Source organism: Pleuronectes platessa, chromosome 2, assembly GCF_947347685.1.
Source record: "Pleuronectes platessa chromosome 2, fPlePla1.1, whole genome shotgun sequence".
Classification (NCBI taxonomy): domain Eukaryota; kingdom Metazoa; phylum Chordata; class Actinopteri; order Pleuronectiformes; family Pleuronectidae; genus Pleuronectes; species Pleuronectes platessa.
In genome coordinates, this window is record NC_070627.1 from 3,753,252 (window position 1) to 3,773,743 (window position 20,492).

Consider the following 20,492-nt stretch of genomic DNA (forward strand, 5'->3'; position numbering starts at 1 on the left):
GATCAATTAATTCCAACACTATTAAAAACATTCAACTGGGTTTTGGAAAACAAAAGCATCCCCCCCTCATGGAGGGAGGCGGTGATTTCGACCATACCTAAAGAGGGGAAAGACAAATTGGAATGTGGGAATTACCGTCCTGTAAGTCTTTTAAACAACGACTATAAAATATTCACATCCATATTATCTAAACGACTAGAATTGATACTACCAATATTAATACATGAGGACCAGACTGGCTTTGTCAGAAAAAGACAGACCCAAGATAACATCAGGAAAACACTGCACGTTATGAGACAAGTCACACAACAAAAACTGGAGACGTTGATACTAAGTTTGGATGCAGAGAAAGCATTTGATTCAGTGAGGTGGTCTTTTTTATATAAAGTACTTTCAAAATTTGGCTTTCATACAACTATAATTGACACGTTTGCAGCACTGTATAGCAGACCAACTGCTAGTGTCAAAATCAATGGGGATTTGTCCGACTCGTTCATCCTGGAAAGGGGAATGAGACAGGGATGTTGTGCGTCGCCGCTCCTCTTCGCCTTGTTTGTAGAACCCATAAGTCAGCTAATTAGGCAGAGGACTGATATAAAGGGGGTGACGATGGCATCCGGAGAACAAAAACTGGCCCTATTTGCAGACGATTTATTGCTGAGTATAACACAACCTACTCAGACACTCCCAAAATTGATGAAATTGCTAGAGGAATTTGGTTCAATTTCAGGTTACAAAATTAATATTAAGTATTAACATTTAATTATGACCCTCCAGTCTCAATTAAGACCATGTACAACTGGAATTGGGAGGCTGAGTCCATTAAATATTTGGGTGTCTCATTACCTAGGGACTTCACAAGGTTATATAACATCAACTACGACCCGTTAAATTCAAAGATAAAAACTGATATACAAAGATGGAACGTTATTCCCTTTTTGAGTTTAAGCTCCCGGATAGAATCAATCAGGATGAATATTCTTCCACGGATGCTGTATCTTTTTCAATGTCTACCAGTTAGAATACCATCTAAGCAATTCTTAGAATGGGACAGATTAATAGCGAGGTATCTGTGGCAAGGGAAAAAGGCCAGAATTAAATTCAAAACGCTGCAATTAAGAAAAGAAAAGGGTGGGATGGGCCTTCCCTGCTTACAGGAATACTACTATGCAGCCCAATTAAGGCCGCTAATCTGCCTGTGTTCACCATCATACACTGCAGCATGGAAGGAAATAGAAGGAACGATGGTAAAGGGTATTCCAATAACAGCTCTACTAAATGATAACAAACTACAAAGAGAACAGGGGATCCCAGAAGACTCTATAACGGGCAGCTTCCTTAAGTCCTGGCAGGAAATAGCCAAAATTTGCAGATTAAAAAACACATCTAAAATTATGAGGTGGTGTGCCTATGACTCAGACTTTACACCGAATAAAATCGACGGCAGATTTAAGACATGGATCACAAAAGGTTTAACTTCCTATTATTCATTTGTCCACAAGGGGGTATTTCAGAGTTTTGAAACCCTACAGAAGGATCACGGTCTGGGGAAAGATGATTTTTTTAGGTACCTGCAAGTGAGACATTACTTTAACAAAAATATTAAAGAGGCGTTAGGAAAAGATGAGCCAGGGTTCTTGGAGGTATTTTTAGCATTGACTAAATCTACAACATGCAATAAAATGTTCTCCAAATTATATAACTCCATACAATTATCCAAACAAGAGAATACAGAATACATAAAGAGGAAATGGGAGACGGAAATAGGGGTAAAGATCTCACAGGAGAGCTGGGAGAAAATATGTCAACTACAATGGTTCTCGACCGGGTCAAATACGTGGCGGGAGTTCTGCTGGAAAAATATAACAAGATTTTTTATCACACCCATACAAAAACGTCACCAGGGAAGCGGAGACGCCTGTTGGAGGCTCTGTGGATCTATTGGAGCCAACCACTTCCATATTTTCTGGGACTGCCAAACAATTAGGTCTTATTGGGAAGAGATCCATACACATATTAACAATGTATTTAATGTGAACATCCCATTAAAATGTGAAACTTTGTTTTTGGGCAATATATTGTTTGAAACGTGGAACATAAAAGACAAAAAACTACTCGCTATACTGTTGGCAGCTAGTAAGAAATGTGTCACGAGGAAATGGTTAAAAGTGGACCCTCCCACCATTGATGAATGGATAGAAATTGTGTATGAGATTTATGTTATGGAAAAGATCTCTTCTTCCCTCAAGGTCGAGAAAGACATTTTTTATAAGACCTGGACCAAATGGACTGAGTATGTAAAACCTGTTAGATCAGATTTTATTTTAATATACTTGTGTTTTGTGTGATCCTCCTTTTGACGTGATGTGCGCTCCCCGGTTGTGTTCTTTTTACCTCTGTTATTGTTCCTACATGTAGTAATTTAGGTCCAAAAAAAAACAAACAGAAAGGCAGTATGAACAAAATCACCCAAACCTACTACATACATCCTTTCTTATGTCCTTGACAAACTAAAGCTGTATTTAATGTATGCGATGGAAATGTTCTAAATAAAAATTACAAAAAAAAAAAAGTACCTGGCTGCCGTCAGTCACATGATGAGTTCTCACCTGAGCTCTTCCTGTTGTTCCCTCTTCCCTCTTCCGCAGCCACGCGCTGACACCGCGGACGCTCAGCTCCATGTGAGACAGCGGGACGAAGAACTTCAACGCCGGTGAACGGGGTTTGTAGCAGAGTGCACATTGTTGGTGTATTTCTACATAAACGCAGTAAATGTTGAACATGCATGGTTGTGGATTATATCGTAACATTAGAAGACATCTGTGTGTGTGTGTGTGTGTGTGTGTGTGTGTGTGTGTGTGTGTGTGTGTGTGTGTGTGTGTGTGTGTGTGTGTGTGTGTGTGTGTGTGTGTGTGTGTCTGTGTGTGTGTGTGTGTGTGATACAAAAATTACAAGTCTTATATCGACTGGATTTGAATTGTGATTTCCTCATCCTCCGATTTATCAATACTTTTTATTTATTTATTTAATTATCATCAAAATTTGAATAAATTGTGAATTCCGAACAGGATTAGATTTGTAATATGAAAAAATATTATTTTAACAGCAGCAATAGTAATATTAACAACAGCACAATCACAGGTCTCTGCACGGCTCTGATCAACAGTTGAACTCAACGCTGTGATCTGCAGAGTCCAACACATTAAACCTACAACTGTCTAAGGTTACCGTGACAACAGGGAAATAATGTAGGAGCGTTGACTCTGTTATATTTGAATAAACACAGAATTTACGTACCTGCCTTTATTGTTTGTGTTTCAGCTCACAGTCACTGTCAGTGTTTTTCCTCTCAGACTGAAGATGAGTGGTTATGATGAGGAAGAGGAGGACAGAGTATACTCTCCAGGGTCCAGCTGTGAGTCTCTGAAGAGTGACATGTCCATGGATCATCCTTTACTCTTCAGGAATGAACCTGGACCCTCACACACAAAGTAAGAGACCTGCTACAAACATGTGAACCTCCAAACTGAATCCTCAGAGAATGAACCAGTGAATGATGTGTTCTGAATAAAACATGTTTGTGTTTGAAGAGGTCAGGACCACAGACTGAGAGCAGAGTCTCCAGGGTCCAGCTGTGAGTCTCTGAAGAGTGACCGGTCCAGAAGAGAGCCTCTAAACTTCAGTAATGAACCTGGACCCTCACACACAAAGTAAGAGACCTGCTAAAAACATGTGAACCTACAAACTGAATCCTCAGAGAATCGACCAGTGAATGATGTGTTCTGAATAAAACATGTTTGTGTTTGCAGAGGTCAGGACCACAGACTGAGAGCAGAGTCTCCAGGGTCCAGCTGTATGTCTCTGAAGAGTGATATGTCCAAAGAACCTCCTCCTTTCTTCAGTAATGAACCTGGACCCTCAAACACAGAGTAAGAGACTGTTTCTACTGTGACCTCTTCTGAAGAGGATCTAGTTTCCTCTAGTGTGGCCCCTGCATTAGGACACAGCTTCATTGAAGTTGGTGACTGATCTCTCAGAATCACTCAAAGATCTCAGACCTCTATGGGGTGCAGTTTTAAAAAAAGCTCACGCTGAAAATAACAGCAACATTTTGTCACATTTAGCGTCAAACCATGTTTAAAAATACTGGTGTGAATTTTTGAGTCACTTTTTTGCACATTTACAACAATATTTGTCAACTTAGAGATATTTTAAATATTTAAATCCAAATGTTAAATGTTACACTTAAATGTTAAATGTTGAATCTAAATGCTAAATTTAAATCTAAATCTAAATGTTAGGGATGAGCGAGTACAGCATTATCTGTATCTGTATCTGTATCTGTTAACCATATCAATTATCTGTATCCGTATCCGTACTCGGAGTGGGCGGGGCCTAACCCGGAAGTGGGTGTGATTTAACCCGGAAGAGGGCCGGGTTGTCTTGAAATGGGCGGGGCTTTAACCAGTATGTTATTTTAAGCATGCAATTGATATGGGTTGATCAGAAATTGTTATATTTATTGCTGATTAGAAAACTATTACAGGACAGCATCAGCATTGAGCTTCAGATCAATGATTTTGATCACAATAGCAAACGAACTATTTACAGAACAAGTTTTGTAACAATGAATACAACACATGCTGTTGCAATTATGAAGTGAAATGTAATAACAAGTGTTTTCATACTCAACATAACTTTCTTTTTTAACTTTGAATTTTTTTTAATTTATTTCCACACCAGGTGTGTGTGTGTGTGTGTGTGTGTGTGTGTGTGTGTGTGTGTGTGTGTGTGTGTGTGTGTGTGTGTGTGTGTGTGTGTGTGTGTGTGTGTGTTTGTGTGTGTGTGTGTGTGTGTAAGTGAGTAAGAGAGAGACAGAGAGAGAGAGGGGGAGTGTGTGTGTGTGTGTGTAGCTTAATTTGTAATATTTTTTATACCACTACTACCTAGAACTTGTCAGACACTCAGTGCGTGAAGTAAAATAAAACTGGTTAGAGCCAACTGACGGTTTAAAAAAAGTTTAAACCGTTAAAGTAAAAAAAAAAAAACTGTTTAAAAAAAAAAAAAAAAAAAATGTCCGACAGGCAGAGACGCAACGCGAGTCGCTTTCTACCAGCACCACGTCTGAACGAACCCACGTTTAACAGAACTCTACTGGTTAATAAGTAAGTACAAACTGAAATAAAAACAAACTTCAAGCTGAAGAAACCCTAAACGTTAACGGAAAAGACCCGCGAACCTGAGTGACTGAGAGACAGAGAGCTGTTCTTTGAGTGAGTGAGCAGAGCGGTGTGTGAAGGGGAGGAGCGCTGTGACGCTGTGTGAGGATTTTCATTCAGTCCGAGCACAGATATTGACTCGTATAATACTCGTGCTCGGCAAAAGTGCTTTATCCGTACCGGATACTCGTTTCAGCCGAGTATCCGGCTCATCTCTACTAAATGTTAAATCTAAATTTAAATGTTAAATTTAAATTTAAATCTAAATGTTAAATCTAAATGTTAAATCTAAATCTAAATCTAAATGTTAAATCTAAATGTTAAATCTAAATCTAAAGGTTAGAGTCAGAGTTACCTCTTCAAGAGCCTCATCTTTCTCCAGATAAACAGGGCTGAGCAAACACAGATAACAGGGACAACAAAAAATTCAGCAGAAAGCCCATAGAGAGCGAGAGAGCGAGAGAGACTTATATCAGAGGTTCATAATGTAAATAGACCAACATCTACACTGTATTTCTATGAAGCCAAAACAAAATCTTACACAAATTCTGCCACATTATAAGGAAACAATTGTCTCGGGTCCCCTGCCTGGCCCTGATTTTCACTCTCTCTCGAGTGCTACTCTCTGTCTCCTGACATCTGGCCTCACTGTCCCTCAGTGGTGAAGGCACTGTACTTCGCACTGCATAAAGAGAGGAGGTCAAAGGGAAATATTTTTGTATTGATGTTAATCTCATTTTATCTAAGTGCAACTTAACCCTTATTCCATCTTTTTAAATGTGTTTCCTTTAAAAGGCAGCCTTTAAGGATTTAGGGCGAAGCAAAACTGAATGAGATGAGCTAGGTTTGAGAGTTGCCTCTCCCTTTCAGTACAAATGACTGAATTGTGCTATTAAGCTCAGTCTAAACCTCTTATAATGACTTGTAGGTAGATGAATCAAGACATATAATCCAAAAACAGTTTACAGGTTGCTTACAGTGATCCAATTGAGGCTGACAAAACAAGAGCAAAAAACAAACTGGTGCTTAAATTCTTTCAGGTTGGCATTTATCGTTAAGCTTTGGTCACACTACATGACTTTCAAAGTCTTAAGATCACTGTACTGTTCACACTACACGACTGTCTTGTACTCAGGGGTGTTGTGAGCAGAGGAGGAGAGGGCAACCACAGCACAGTGCCCGGGAACCAAGTACAGTTTTGACAAGTGTTTTAACCTACTTCTTCTTTGACGCGGTCAGTGTTAATATCGTTGAGGAAAACTATGACAAAATATATTCGTTAACGACCCTTTTTCCACGACGAAGACGAGACGAAGACGTGACGAAAACGAATCTTTGAAAATAAAAACTAGACGAGGCGAGACGAAAATGTTGGTGGTTGACTAAGTCATAATAATTTTTAAAATATCATCGTATCAGGCCGTCACGAAGTATCAGGATCGGGCGAGTGAGTGTGTGTATCTGTGTGTGTGTGTGTGTGTGTGTGTGTCCTCCCAGATGGCGCTCCGGTCCGTAGCTCCGCCCCCCGCCCCGCGCACTCGCTCAGAGAGACACAGTGAAAGCAGAGTTCGTTCTCGTTGAGCAGCCGCTCTGTGATCGACTGCTTCTTAACAGTGGAAACAGTGAAAACACAGAGTTTCTCTGGTCTCAGCTGATCAGAGATCAGCGCAGCAGCTTCTTGATCAGAGCAGAAGCTGCAGTTGGTTTCTACCGAGCTACAGTTTCAGTATTCGCCTCCAGTCTGACCTGCTCTCTCTTTTTGTTTTCACATTTAAAATTAAATATATATTTTTAAGCTATTAGGCTACAGCTATATGTTTTTATAGAAAAGGAGTTTAAAATCAAAAATAGCTGCCAAAATTAACACTGGACGCGGTGGACTTTCTTTCAGTCTGTCATTTTCATTCCCTTGACTGATGAGCTCACTTTCACTTGTGGAAGGTGACACTGTATGAACTAAATTACATGATGTTATGGACAAAAGAGGGGAAAACATATATATCAGTAATTGGAAACAAAGTACTAAACATTTCTAATTACCCATATCTGAATTTTGGGATGAGCAGAATTAGAACAGATACATTTTTTTTAATAAATAAATGATAAAGTCATTGCAGTGAGAAAAACATGACAGATCAGTCAAAGTGCGCCCCCTTGTGGCTGGCTATAGTGGCTACAGGTCATAGTCCTTCATAGAAGTGACACTAAAAAGTACTCTTCAAATAAAGTTTCTCCAAACGTGTTTGTTATTTTATGTAATTAATATCACGATAATCCATGTCCAAGAGTCTATTTCCCCGGATAAGATTTATTCGTTATTTGCCACTTTAAACACACTCTGACGTCCTCAAGCTTTTATTTTGTTACTTCCTGTTACCGGCATTTGAATTTGCATATTAGTTCAATATTTAGTTTCACCCGAAACATTTAGATTTAACATTTAGATTTAGATTCAACATTTAGATTTAACATTTAGATTTAAATTTAAATTTAAATTTAGATTTAACATTTAGATTTAACATTTAGATTTAACATTTAAATTTTGATATAACATTTAGATTTAACATTTAGATTTAGATTTAGATTTAGATTCAGATTTAGATTTAGATTTAAATTTAGCATTTAGATTTAACATTTAACATTTAAGTGTAACATTTAACATTTGGATTTAAATATTTAAAATATCTCTAAGTTGAAAAATATTGTTGTAAATGTGCTAAAAAGTGACTCTCAAAAATTCACACCAGTTTTTTGAACATGGTTTGATGCTAAACGTGACAAAATGTTGCTGTTATTTTCAGTGTGAGCTGCTTTACAAACGGCACCCCATAGACCTCCACCAAGAACCAACACTCTCCTTATGAAACCACTTTGAAATCCACTAGAGACTCATTTTTATTTGGATCTGCACCAAATTCCACACATTCATAAAAATCATACCTCTGACCATGTCTGTGAAAGAGCCCATACCATAATCTTCCACCAAGTTTACTGGTAATCTGTAGTTTTTTATAATCCCACGAACAGACCAACCAACCAACCAACACAGAAGCATACAGAGTGAAAACAGAACGTCCTTGACAGAAGTAATGACAACCTGTGACTGTGACATTTGAGTTATCAGGAAATGTCTTCATAGAAAGAGGAAGAGGAGTCATGTTTCTGAGGAGGAGCAGTCGTCCTGCTGTGCTTCGTGTCAGGACGTCCTGAAGGATCCAGTCTCCACCAGCTGTGGACACTGGTTCTGCAGACATTGCATCACCTCATACTGGAACCAGACTGGTTCTTCAGGAGACTCCTCCTGTCCCCAGTGTCGACAAAGATCCAGAACAGGAGCTGGAGCTCAGACAGCCGGTCAGAGCAGCACTGTACATGTGTCTGCTGATGTCTTCACTTCTGACATCAGCACATGTTGTTTTATTTTGTTCCTTCATACAGCATCAACATTTAACATCGTTATGAAACCACAGAGTTAAAAATCTTTTATTTTCTGTAGTTTTTCTGTATCTGATGAAAACAATCAGCAGATTCTCAGATTCTCTTTCTCTGACATTGTTTCTTGTCTTTCAGCAGATCGTGGTCTGCAGGAGGTTTTAGATGAACAAAAGCTCAGTCTGAGGAGGAGATGTGAACATGTGACTGAAGGAACTGATGAAACAGGAAGTAGAACCCTCCTCAACAGGAACTACACTGAGCTCTACATCACAGAGGGACAGAGTGAAGAGGTTAATACTCAACATGAGGTGAGGCAGCTTGAGACGGCTTCCAAGAGGAAGATTCTCCATGACACTCCCATCAAGGTCCACGACATCTTTAAAGCCTCGACTGACCAGCAGAGCAGCATCAGAGTCGTCCTGACCAACGGAGTCGCTGGCGTTGGAAAAACCTTCTTGGTGCAGAAGTTCACTCTGGACTGGGCAGAGGGTTTAGAAAACCAGGATGTGGATCTGCTGACTGTGCTTTCGTTCAGGGAGCTGAACCTGGTGAAGGACCAGCAGCACAGTCTTCTCACGCTGCTCCATGTTTTCCATCCAGCGTTACAGAAGCTCACAGCAGAGATGCTCGCTGTCTGTAAACCTTTGTTCATCTTTGACGGCCTGGATGAAAGCAGACCTTCTCTGGACTTCAACCACAGGGAGCTTGTGTCTGATGTCACACAGAGGTCATCAGTCAACGTGCTGCTGACAAACCTCATCCATGGGAATCTGCTTCCCTCGGCTCTCGTCTGGATAACCTCAAGACCTGCGGCGGCCAATCAGATCCCTCCTACATGTGTTGACAGGGTAACAGAAGTACAAGGCTTCACTGACCCCCAGAAGGAGGAGTACTTCAGGAGGAGATTCAGTGATGAAGAGCTGTGCAGCAGAATCATCTCAAACATCAAGACGTCCAGGAGCCTCCACATCATGTGTCAAATCCCAGTCTTCTGCTGGATCAGTGCTACAGTTCTGGAGCACATGCTGACCACAGACCAGAGAGGAGAGCTGCCCAAGACCCTGACTGACCTGTACTCACACTTCCTGCTGGTTCAGACAAAGAGGAAGAACAAGAAGTACGGTGAGGGACATGAGACGACTCCACAGAAGCTGACGGAGGCTGACAGGGACGTTTTTCTGAAGCTGGGGAGACTGGCACTTAAACATCTGGAGGAAGGAAACATCATGTTCTACCAAGAAGACCTGGAGCGGTGTGGTCTTAATGTCACAGACGCCTCGGTGTACTCAGGAGTTTGTACTGAGATCTTCAGAAGAGAGTGTGTGATCTTCCAGAAATCAGTCTACTGCTTTATTCATCTGAGCGTTCAGGAGTTTCTGGCTGCAGTCTACATGTTCCACTGTTACACCAAGAGAAACACAGAAGAACTCAAAAACTTCTTGGGAGATAGGAACACAAGAAGTACCTTCTCCCTTGATGACTTCCTGAAGAGAACCATGGAGAAATCCCTCACCAGTACAAATGGTCATCTGGACCTGTTTGTTCGCTTCCTTCACGGCCTCAGTCTAGAGTCCAACCAGAGAGTCTTAGGAGGCCTGCTGGGTCGGACAGAGAACAATCCAGAGATCCCCCACAAAGTCATCAACAACCTGAAGAAGATGGAGAGTGATGACATTTCTCCTGACAGAAGCATCAACATCTTCCACTGTCTGACTGAGATGAACGACCACTCAGTTCATCAGCAGATGAGGCAGTTCCTGATGTCTGAGAACAAATCAAAGGAACTCTCTGAGATCCACTGCTCAGCTCTGGCATACATGATGCAGATGTCAGAGGAGGTTCTGGATGAGTTGGACCTGAAGAAGTTCAACACATCAGACCAGGGTCTACGGAGACTGATCCCAGCTGTGAGGAACTGCAGGAAGGCTCTGTGAGTCCAAACATGATCAATAACATGTTCAATCAGTGTAGATGAGTCGTTCTTCAAATACACACAGTGTTAAATGATTCTCATTGTTTGGGGCAGTAGGGTGTTGCAGTGGTCAACACTGTTAGTGCAGCCTGTGTGTGTGTGTGTGTGACAAAGTTATTATGCATACACATACATTCTCATTGTTCTTATGTACATACAGAACAACTAGATCATATGTGAAATCCAATGTGATCACTGTGCTGGAGTTTGAGGGTTCAGACACAACCATGTGGGGTGCAACAGAGATTATTGTGTATTCTGTCTGTCTATATATTTTTGAGCTAGCACAGTGTGAGGAGATAATCTTTGAATAAGTGTTTTGGATGAGAATCACTGACTGTTCCTTTCAACTGAAGAAGCAGGAAATATTGAATATTATTTCTTGTCAAACTAGAATTACCACCCTGCGTTTGTACGCCAATGCCAACCAGTGCTGTGTGAGTCCCCCTAATTCTAACAGATTTGATATTTTCTTTAATTACAGACTCTGTGGTTGTCGACTCTCAGAGACTCACTGTGAAGTTGTGGCCTCGGCTCTGAAGTCAGACCCCTCACATCTGAGAGAACTGGATCTGGGTGGAAACGACCTGAAGGATTCAGGAGTGAAGCTGCTGTGTTCTGGACTGGAGAGTCCAAACTGTCGACTGGAGACTCTGAGGTCATTAAGTCCTTGTTAACTTTTCAGACTTTCTTTCTCATTGGGTCATTATTTATTTGAATTGTCACAGTTCGGCTCTGCTCACTGTCCCTCAGTCATCTGTCACTCACCCAGCCTGTCAGTCACGTCCACCTCATCAATTCCATTCACCTGCACTCACCTGCTCCTGAGCACTAAGAAAAGTGTCAGTAAATAACATGTGGTTGAGGCCGAGCACTCGTCCTCTTCGGGTTTTTCAAAATAAGACACATTCTTATTGAAACACGTTGAACAGTTGATACGTATAGAAACAAACAGGAAGTGACTGTCAGGAGCCATCCATACTTTAAACAGTGTTTAATTACCCAAACCTGCTCAGTGACCAACACACAGAGAAGGAGATAAATGAAACAATGGTCGAAAATGTCTAATCTGATATTTATCTTCAGGTCACAGACTGGACTGAGGTCAGCAGCTTGGGTTACACATTCAAATATTACTGTTTCTTTATTCAGGATGGAGTGCTGCAGTCTGTCAGAGATCAGCTGTTCTTCTCTGGCTTCAGCTCTGCAGTCAAACCCCTCTCATCTGAGAGAACTGGATCTGAGCTTCAACATCCTGCAGGACTCAGGAGTGAAGGAGCTCTGTGGTTTTCTACAGAGTCCAACCTGTCGACTGGAGACACTGTGGTCAGTTCACTGTCTGACTTTTGTAGATCTCATATCTATAATACAGCATTTACACACAATTTATCTGATTTAATTCAAATTTAACATATGTCCTCTTCATATATTACTTAAATCCATTCATAAATTAAGTTGTGACATTTTAAATATTCAGCTACTTGTTAAAACACATTTGAGTTTAGTTCTGGATTTCCTTAACTGATCTGCTGGACAGAGACCAGGTCAACATAATATATTTTTACTGAATCAGGACTCATTCTTAGTCCAACATGTCTAATTTAATATTTTTCTTCCATGTTATGAGTCTGTGTGACATGAATGTTTGTTTGTTATTTTCACACATATACTCAGTTTAATTTACAGTGAAGTTTTATTCTTTATCCAGGTTGAAGGACTGCAGACTGTCAGAGATCAGCTGTTCTTCTATGGCTTCAGCTCTGAGGTCAAACCCCTCTCATCTGAGAGAACTCGGTCTGAATGGCAACGACCTGCAGGACTCAGGAGTGAAGGAGCTGTTTGGTTTTCTACAGAGTCCAACCTGTCGACTGGAGACACTGTGGTCAGTTCACTGTCTGAGTTTTGTAGATCTCATATCTATTATACAGGATTTACACACAATTCATCTCATTTAATTCTCATTTAACATATTTCCTGTTCATACATAACATGATTCCATTCATTAATTAATTTGTGACATTTTAAATATTCAGCTACTTGTTAAAACACATCGGAGTTTAGTTCTGGCTTTCCTAACCTGATCTGCAGGACAGAGACCGGGTCCAAATAAAAATATTTTTACTGAATCACGACTTGATTTTAGTCCAACATGTCTGATGTCATATTTATCTTCCATGTTATGAGTCTGAATGACATGAATGTTTGTTTGTGATATTCATATTACAGTTAAGTTTTATTATTTATCCAGGTTGTGGGGCTGCAGTCTGTCAGAGATCAGCTGTTCTTCTCTGGCTTCAGCTCTGAGGTCAAACCCCTCTCATCTGAGAGAACTGGATCTGAGATACAACGACCTGCAGGACTCAGGAGTGAAGGAGCTGCTTGATCTACAGCAGAGTCCAACCTATCGACTGGAGACTGTGAGGTAAGTAGAGTCAGTGGTTGGAGTCAGTCCACTCTGCTTTCATCAGTATTTTACTCAACACAGTCAGTATCACAGTACAGATCCATGGTCTGTGCTACCAAGCAGGATTTGTAGTTATCAGGTTTACTTCAGGTTTCGTCCACTTCTTAACGAGGTAAATCACCATTGTAACTTCTGATGAACGGCTAACCTGCTCCAGGTTAATTTGGAGATCAACCCGTATAAAAGCTCCGCCCACTGCACACTCTCCTTAAAGGTACGGATAAGGGAAGTTTAAATCAATGTCTGGTTGGTTAAGTTAATCTCTATCTTACCCAGTCTCAATCTCTCAGACTCATCCTGTCACCAAAACACCAAATGTCAGCTTCCTGGAAATAGGTCCATGTGTTTGTATTGAGTAGTGATGTCCTGCTTAGAGATAAAGGGCCAACTAGCAGTACATTGTAGGATCTACGCTCTTGGACTTTCATATCTAATTCAGACGTCCAGACAGAGAAGCACCAACTCCAATTCTTTTGCGTATAACATCAGTGGCTAGACGTAAAGGTTAGGTATGCATGCTTTAGTGGATGTGCTGTTGGGACGGGTGAGGCAAGGTGAGGGAGATATACTGGGATGCTGTGGGAGACATCTTCAGACCTTGGGTGACCATTGATCATGATACTCTGTTAGCGTTGGTATATTGTTTCACCTTCTGGTCTCCTTGATGCACCAAGTCTACATTAAATTCTCCTGCATGAGACATCAGCTGCTGCCTGAGTTCTCCTTTCACCAGCTTCCAGAAAACTTCCATTCCACTGATCAGTTGGATCTTTGTCACAGCTCTGAGATCAGTGTGACTGAAGCCTCTCCTCATCACCATGATAACCAGGGGCTCTTATACAGAGCAGAACCTCTGCTGAGTTCCATCTGTCTCATCTGGTCCCAGTTTGTCAGAAGCAGAAGTTCATCAACACACAGTGAAACATGTCTTCACCTGTAACAGCAGTAAATCCACCTCTCAGGTGTCCACTCTGCACTTTGACATGCAGAGGACACACACTGAGCTCTTAGCGTGTTCATTCCAACACGTGAACATGAAGCAGAGAGGAAGCTGCTCCACCTCTGAACAGGACTGAAGTCCCTGCTGCTCTTTCTACTGGATGTGCTGCATCACTGACTCACAGCTGATGAAGTGAGTCTCTGTAACACTGATGTCTTCTTCTCTCAACAGATGGAGGGAGTGATCTTCGTGGAGCTGAGTGTGAAGAGGACAGTGTGTGTGGACGGAGGCTGAGCTGTGTCCTGAGGATCCAGACGCTGAAGCAGCAATAGTTTGTGTGTAGTCTCCAATTTACACAACCCCTAATCTGCATGTGTTTGTGAGATGAAGCTGCAGCACCTGTTTAAAACATGGAGAGTACGTGCAGACTCCACACAGGAAGACCCTATCTGAACCGGATTCAAACCAGCAACCTTCTTTCCCCGATTGTGTTTATTCACATGAAGAATATGTTCCTGGATACACGTCACAAATTGATTTAGTTCGACACAAAGTTAAATACATTGAAATTTTGTCTGTGACACAAAAGATCAAAACTCTGGAAATAAAAATTGGACGTTTTCATTTCTGCATCAGGTGCAGAGCGGTGGTGGTTTTTCTACTTTTGACCCACAGGTGGCGCTACAGTATAACAGCAGCACATCCCAGTCAAAGCCTTTATATTCAGTCTATGAGTCAAACACAAGGATAATTTCCTCTGTGACAAACCAGATGTAACGAGAAGAAAAACATCTCTGAGAGAAAAGTCTCTGCTTTAATGCTCAATAAACATCCTTCCACCGACTTCACTGGAGTCATGACTCTGCCATTCCTTCCACTTCAAACAAACAGGTGAAAACATCTCGTCCTTGGTGCAGGTAAAAGAACAAAATCACCAGTTTGACATAATGGAAACAACCAGAAGAAAAGTGAATGTCACATTTACAGTATGAAGAAGAGTCAATGAAGAGCAGAGCATCTTTAAGTCTCTGAGGAAACTGTTCAATAAATATTTTACCATATTTAACAGCAAACTGAGCAGAGGACGTTTTTTACAAACATAGATGAGGATTCTTGTTGTACGATCTTGACCACCACCTCAGAACAACCACCAGGGGGAGACTGTAGCAGGCCTCTGGGTACAGGAGCATGCTGGGAAATAATTGATGATGGGAGGTTCACAGGAGAGACAAGTGACAGCAAGTGTCTGAGACATGATGTCCTGAAGACAGTGGACATTTTGGGCCTGTTGTGTTGAACAGTTTGTGTTATTTTATGGAGACACTTGTCTCAAAACGATGATTTCACTTCATGTTCAAGCCCGTCTCAGTTCTTTGTGACTTCAGGATAAGAAATGTTGACAAAGTCAGTTCCTGACAGGCTCAAGTTCTCACTGTGTGGAGAGGTCATCATGTGACTTTGTTATTATCATCAACACACGTGTGTCAGTGTAATATGTGACTGTGACGCCATGTTCATGAACACGCTGCTCTAACATCTGTCCAGCAGATGTTGAAGCTCTGAGGTCCACTTCCTCTGCAGCAGAGTGAGACCATCATCTCTTCATGGAGCTGTGCACCAGGCTGTTGTCACCGTGGCCAAACACAAAGTGTGAACAACACGTCGTCCAAAGGATCCATTAGAATTCCATCAAACACATTTATGGGATATACTTTATACTTATAAGGAAAAGTTTGTGCTCGTAATGAAATTCTACATCTGATCAATATGTCTCAGTATAAACAGCCTGACAGCAGATCAAAAAAATTATTTTTGATTATTTATCAGTTGATTTCATTCATTCACCAAACAAAATTTAAATGCAAACACAAAACCTCTCTTCCTGAAAGACATTGTGGACACAAACTTACAAAGCAGTGTAGTGACTTTCACTCTCACACAGACAAACGCACACCGATGCTGATTTCCTGAATTCCGTTGCTCCTTTGTCAGGCACAGATGAAATGATTATAAAACGTGTTTGATTCATTGTAATAAATAGACAGATAACAATGTTAATAGCTTAGACACCTCAACATGTTGTCAGACATATATATACTATTAGTAAATACTACAATACAACAGGTTTACAGTATAAATGTTTTCATTCACATTGTACGACATATTTAAAGACTTAATTAACTCAGCATCCCATAAACATTCAGTGCACAGTCTGTAATGAAACGATAAAACAAATTAGAGCAGAGAAAACATTGAGACATCTACAATTATCTTATTTACATTGTTGACACAAACTTACACACTCAGAAGAAGAAGAGTTGAACAGGGAGATACATGGTATATATATGTATATACCATATATATATATATGAAGAGAGAGAGAGAGACGTAGATAGATAGACAGATAGATAGATAGATAGATAGATAGATAGATAGATAGATAGATAGATAGATAGATAGAGGGGGGGGGGGGGGGGTAACCCCCAAATTCATTATTAAATCCTCCTATAAGAAATACAAATCTAACTCTAGAAGACTGAGGCGACTATTTACTCATCAAACTTACCTGTTATTCCAAATATGATGGTTTATTTGCTGAGGAGTCTTGTAATAAAATACCTGATTATTGCGGACACCCCTAAAGTGGACCGTACCATTGAGGTAACCGTGACGTCATCTGGACGTCTGTTCGGTTTGCAGTGGAGCGCGTGCAGGTAAAAACGTCACCAAAGCTGGTTACCATGGTTAGTTAACTATTGCACTAAACTGTATATGATGACAGTCGGGCTCTGCACAACACTGTGTCTAGTGATGGACGCTAACTTAGCCTGATAACTTCTGTTTAACTTGAGTTTAAGTTACAGTTTTGCTGACATTAGCCTCACATTAGCTAAGTAGCTGTCCTCCATTTGACCTTTCTTTGTTAATATAAACGGAGGATGTATTAATTTACATCATCACAGAGAACCGTACTTCCTTTGAATTGTCTTTCGTGTGTTTGTTATCGATTCTCTCCTTGTTGACATGGTTTAAACTAAAGAGAGAACTGGACGTCCACTTGCTGTTAAAAACAATAAACCTGTCACAATGTGGCAGAAGGTCGATGTGTCCAGGTCACTAAAGGTTTTCTCCACTGTGTTTAGTTTTGCTCTGATTATTGTGGAAACCACCAGAGTCCAATTATATTCTATTCTAGTGACCTTCTGGTTCCAGATGGTATTTCCTGCCATTGGACCGCTTGGTGGAGGTTATAGATTGGGAGGCGGGGACTCCCACCTGTCAGTCTGACGTTGTTTTGCTATAATGTAAATATCAACATCGTTGTTTATTTTACATGTTCAATGAGGCCATTAAAAACCATGCATGATTCAACAGCGAGGACATTTTTATTCAGTCAGACATAATTCCCTTTATTTGCTTTATAATCGTTGTTAGTGATTTCACTTTCTTCAGCTTCTCCCGGCACCTGTTGCTCAGAAGGTTCATCTTGAAGTACTTCCTGAACTTTTTGTCTCTCACGTCGTAAATGATGGGGCTCAGGAAACGCGGCAGGATGTACACGATGAGGTAGTTTGCAAATCTGATCTCCCGGATTCGACCGGGGAAGATGAGATGCAGAACAAGCGCCACACTGGGGGAGATGTAGGAGAGCAGGCATATGGACAGCTGGAGGCCGTGGAGCAGGATGGTGTTCCTGGCTCTCTGCGCCGACATCTTCTCTGTGGCCACGGCTCTCGCTGCAAACAGTATTCGGAAAGTAGGTGAAGATCAGAGTCAGAAACACAAAGGAGAAATAGATGATGTCAAACGCTTGTCTTTTATGCACGAGTGTCGGATCAACACGACACCGACCCATGAAAAAAGCTCCGGGATTCAGTGGCCAGAGTCACAAACAGATTTGCGAGTAGCGCAGAGGTTTGCAAATGGCGATGTAGCGCTCGATGGCCATGCTAGCTAAGTTGACCGGGGTGTTACAGGTGGTGAAGACGTCCACCAGGATGAGGAGGCAGCAGAAAGAGACGTTGATCTTGTAGAAGATGTAGCTTGAGACAAAAAGTGTGACGGTGACTGTCAGCTGGATGGCGTCGTTTATCACCATGTGGATTAAGATGGATATAACGAGGGTCTTCTTAAAAGGTCTGGAGGAAGACAAGTGAAGAGGGAGGGGGGTGAAATGTGCGGGAAACAGCAACAGCTCTTCATGTCAATGAAATAATTCTAATACATTAATATAAATTATGAATTGAACATAATGCGCAAAGGCCTGCAACGAACATTTATTTTCATCACGTTACTCTGCCAGTGATATATTGATCAAACAATGAATTTTTAATCTATTTAAAAGTACAGAAAAGGGAAAATACTGATGTAATATATGTTATATTTATAAAGGTTGATAAAGTGTTAGTTAATTTACAGAAGATTAATTGCCAATGCTTTCATCACTTTTATTAAACAGAAATATTAAAATATTTTGTGTTTCCAGCTCCTAAAATGTGAGGATTTGATGTCTGTTGTACATCTCAAAGACAGATGTGTAGATTGAAGAATAGAAAATTCCTTTGAGTCTGATCTATTGTATGTTTGCGTTTGTCTTTAACTGTTGTCTGAAAAAAGTGGAAACCAAGGTGCTGTGGATGTAACTGAGGAGGAGCCACAACCAGTGTTGTGCATGAACGAGTTCAAAAGAACGCCTTCATTGAACACGTTAATTTTTATGAGAACGATGAAATGAACGCAACCTAATGGCAAATAATGAATTTGAACGGTGAACACGTTCATATTGTAGCGTCCTTGAGTATAGACGACAGGAAACTTCTCTCTTTATGTGTAACTTTATTAAAGTCCAACGAACCACCATGTCGTTGCTCAGTGCCCGTGAAATGTCCGCGATGCAGCCTAACCTAAACCAAGTAACTCGACTTCGCACTACGTTACCCATGATTCATCGCACACAAATGTAGACCAAACAAGCAACGTATTCCAATTGTTTTCTTCTCTGGCCAGTGAGTCGGCTCTTGGGTTATCTTGGCTCGCTGTCTGGCCGGTAACCAGCCGTCCGGACCGTTCCGTGAATAAGAAGGAGGAGATGTTTCTTTACTTGGAATGCGGCCACTTTATTTCTCGGTCCCACAGCAGGAGCAACACTCGCATAACCTCTAGGTGCTCCGTCACTTCTCGTTATACACACACTTTTAGCGTCTTTTCCCACAATACCCAGGTGCACTACGTCACACACTACAAACTTTCCTTAAAGGGGCAGGCCATACCTGCAACACAAGACAGCAGGTCTCGGTCTCATAAAAAAATAGGAATTGAGAGCAGAGACGCAGACTCAGCGAGTGCATCCGATGCACCTTATTATTATCTGAGGGATTTCTGTACACTGTCTGATTCCGACAGTAAAGGCAAGGGGTAATGATGGAAAAAGTTTTCTTTAAAAAACAAGTTAAGTCTTTCATTCTCACTTTCCACCTTAGAACTTTGAAATTAACTGAACTTTGAACTACCGTAAATCCTCTAATAGAGGCCTGTATTCCATTAGCGGCCGGGTCTCTAACATTGGCCAGGCTCGCTATCGGCGGAGGTAAATAAAGGCCGGTCTCTAATAGAGGCCGGGGCTATTATTAGAAGCAACGTTTTTAAATGTCTAATTGAACGCAAAAATGTACAGACGAGATTGTTTAGCTCATTAGAAAGCCACCGAGCACTTAAAATATCGCTATAACGTTACGAATCAAAATGTAAGAGACCTGCACTGCTCCAGTCATTCTCGCCGTCTGCTTGTGGACTGGGTTCTCACTGCGTGGGACAAGCTGGACAAGGAGCTGATCATCAAGTCCTTCAAAGTGTGTGGGCAGTCTGTGAAACCCGACGGGAGTGAGGACGACCTCATACTGTGCTTCCGAGAGGGACAGGTATGTTGAAATTAGCACTCACGTCTCTCTCGCTCGCTCTCTCTCTCTCTCGCTCGCTCTCTCTCTCTCTCTCGAACTTGTTGTAGAGGCTGGCGCGAGTGATGAGGAGATTACAGGGAGAGATGAAGAGGAGGAGGAAACTGATGAGGAGGATTTTTATGGTTTTAAATTTCAAAGTGTTTACAATGCACTACCGGTATGTTTGCTATGTTTTTGTTAGCCTGAATTACCGGTATTTGTTGTTGGTGTTCTGTATGCATACCATATGTTATGGTAACTGTAGCCTACTTTTTCAATAAATGAACCTAGTATTTTATAGGTTCAAATAGACACAAAATCTCGTTTTTATTCATTCTACTGGTAGTCTTGTAGTTTGCTCAAATAGAAATAGAGGCCTGCCTCTAATTCTGGCCTCCTTCCACTAAAGGCCTGGGCCACGATGCGCTTGAGTAAAATAAAGGCCCGGGCCTATATTAGAGGATTTACGGTAGTTCATGAGAGGTGTGAACTTGCACAACACTGGCCACAACAGAAACACAATCAG

The 20,492-nt window shown here is 41.2% G+C and overlaps 1 protein-coding gene and 1 pseudogene across 5 annotated transcripts; one reads left to right on the forward strand and one right to left on the reverse strand.

Annotated features, from left to right (window-relative positions):
• The first annotated feature begins 2,599 nt into the window (after positions 1-2,599).
• LOC128461892 (NACHT, LRR and PYD domains-containing protein 12) lies at positions 2,600-16,328 on the forward strand. Of its 5 annotated transcripts, none has more exons than XM_053447087.1 (11): positions 2,600-2,722; positions 3,322-3,491; positions 3,591-3,710; positions 3,810-3,929; positions 8,359-8,573; positions 8,790-10,584; positions 11,111-11,284; positions 11,779-11,952; positions 12,335-12,508; positions 14,922-14,947; positions 15,579-16,328. In XM_053447087.1, exons 2-10 carry the CDS (start codon positions 3,361-3,363, stop codon positions 14,923-14,925), a joined length of 2,907 nt encoding a protein of 968 aa, XP_053303062.1. In that variant the 5' UTR covers positions 2,600-2,722; positions 3,322-3,360; the 3' UTR covers positions 14,926-14,947; positions 15,579-16,328. The 5 variants fall into 5 exon arrangements, with proteins under 5 accessions (XP_053303062.1, XP_053303037.1, XP_053303054.1 ...); XM_053447062.1 differs by lacking the exons at positions 14,922-14,947; positions 15,579-16,328 and adding exons at positions 12,875-13,048; positions 14,262-14,883; XM_053447079.1 differs by having other exon boundaries at positions 14,922-16,328.
• Positions 16,329-17,420: 1,092 nt separating this feature from the next.
• On the reverse strand, positions 17,421-18,151 carry LOC128459162 (odorant receptor 131-2-like; annotated as a pseudogene).
• Between the last annotated feature and the right edge of the window lie 2,341 nt (positions 18,152-20,492).

What these genes read in the sequence shown, in the direction of transcription:
- LOC128461892 (XM_053447062.1), top strand. Translation starts at nt 3,361, where the DNA reads ATGAGTGGTTATGATGAGGAAGAGGAGGACAGAGTATACTCTCCAGGG. An exon ending in CCTGGACCCTCAAACACAGA is followed by an intron (nt 3,930 to 8,358) that starts GTAAGAGACTGT and finishes ATGTCTTCATAG; the next exon opens with AAAGAGGAAGAGGAGTCATG. An exon ending in AGGAACTGCAGGAAGGCTCT is followed by an intron (nt 10,585 to 11,110) that starts GTGAGTCCAAAC and finishes CTTTAATTACAG; the next exon opens with ACTCTGTGGTTGTCGACTCT.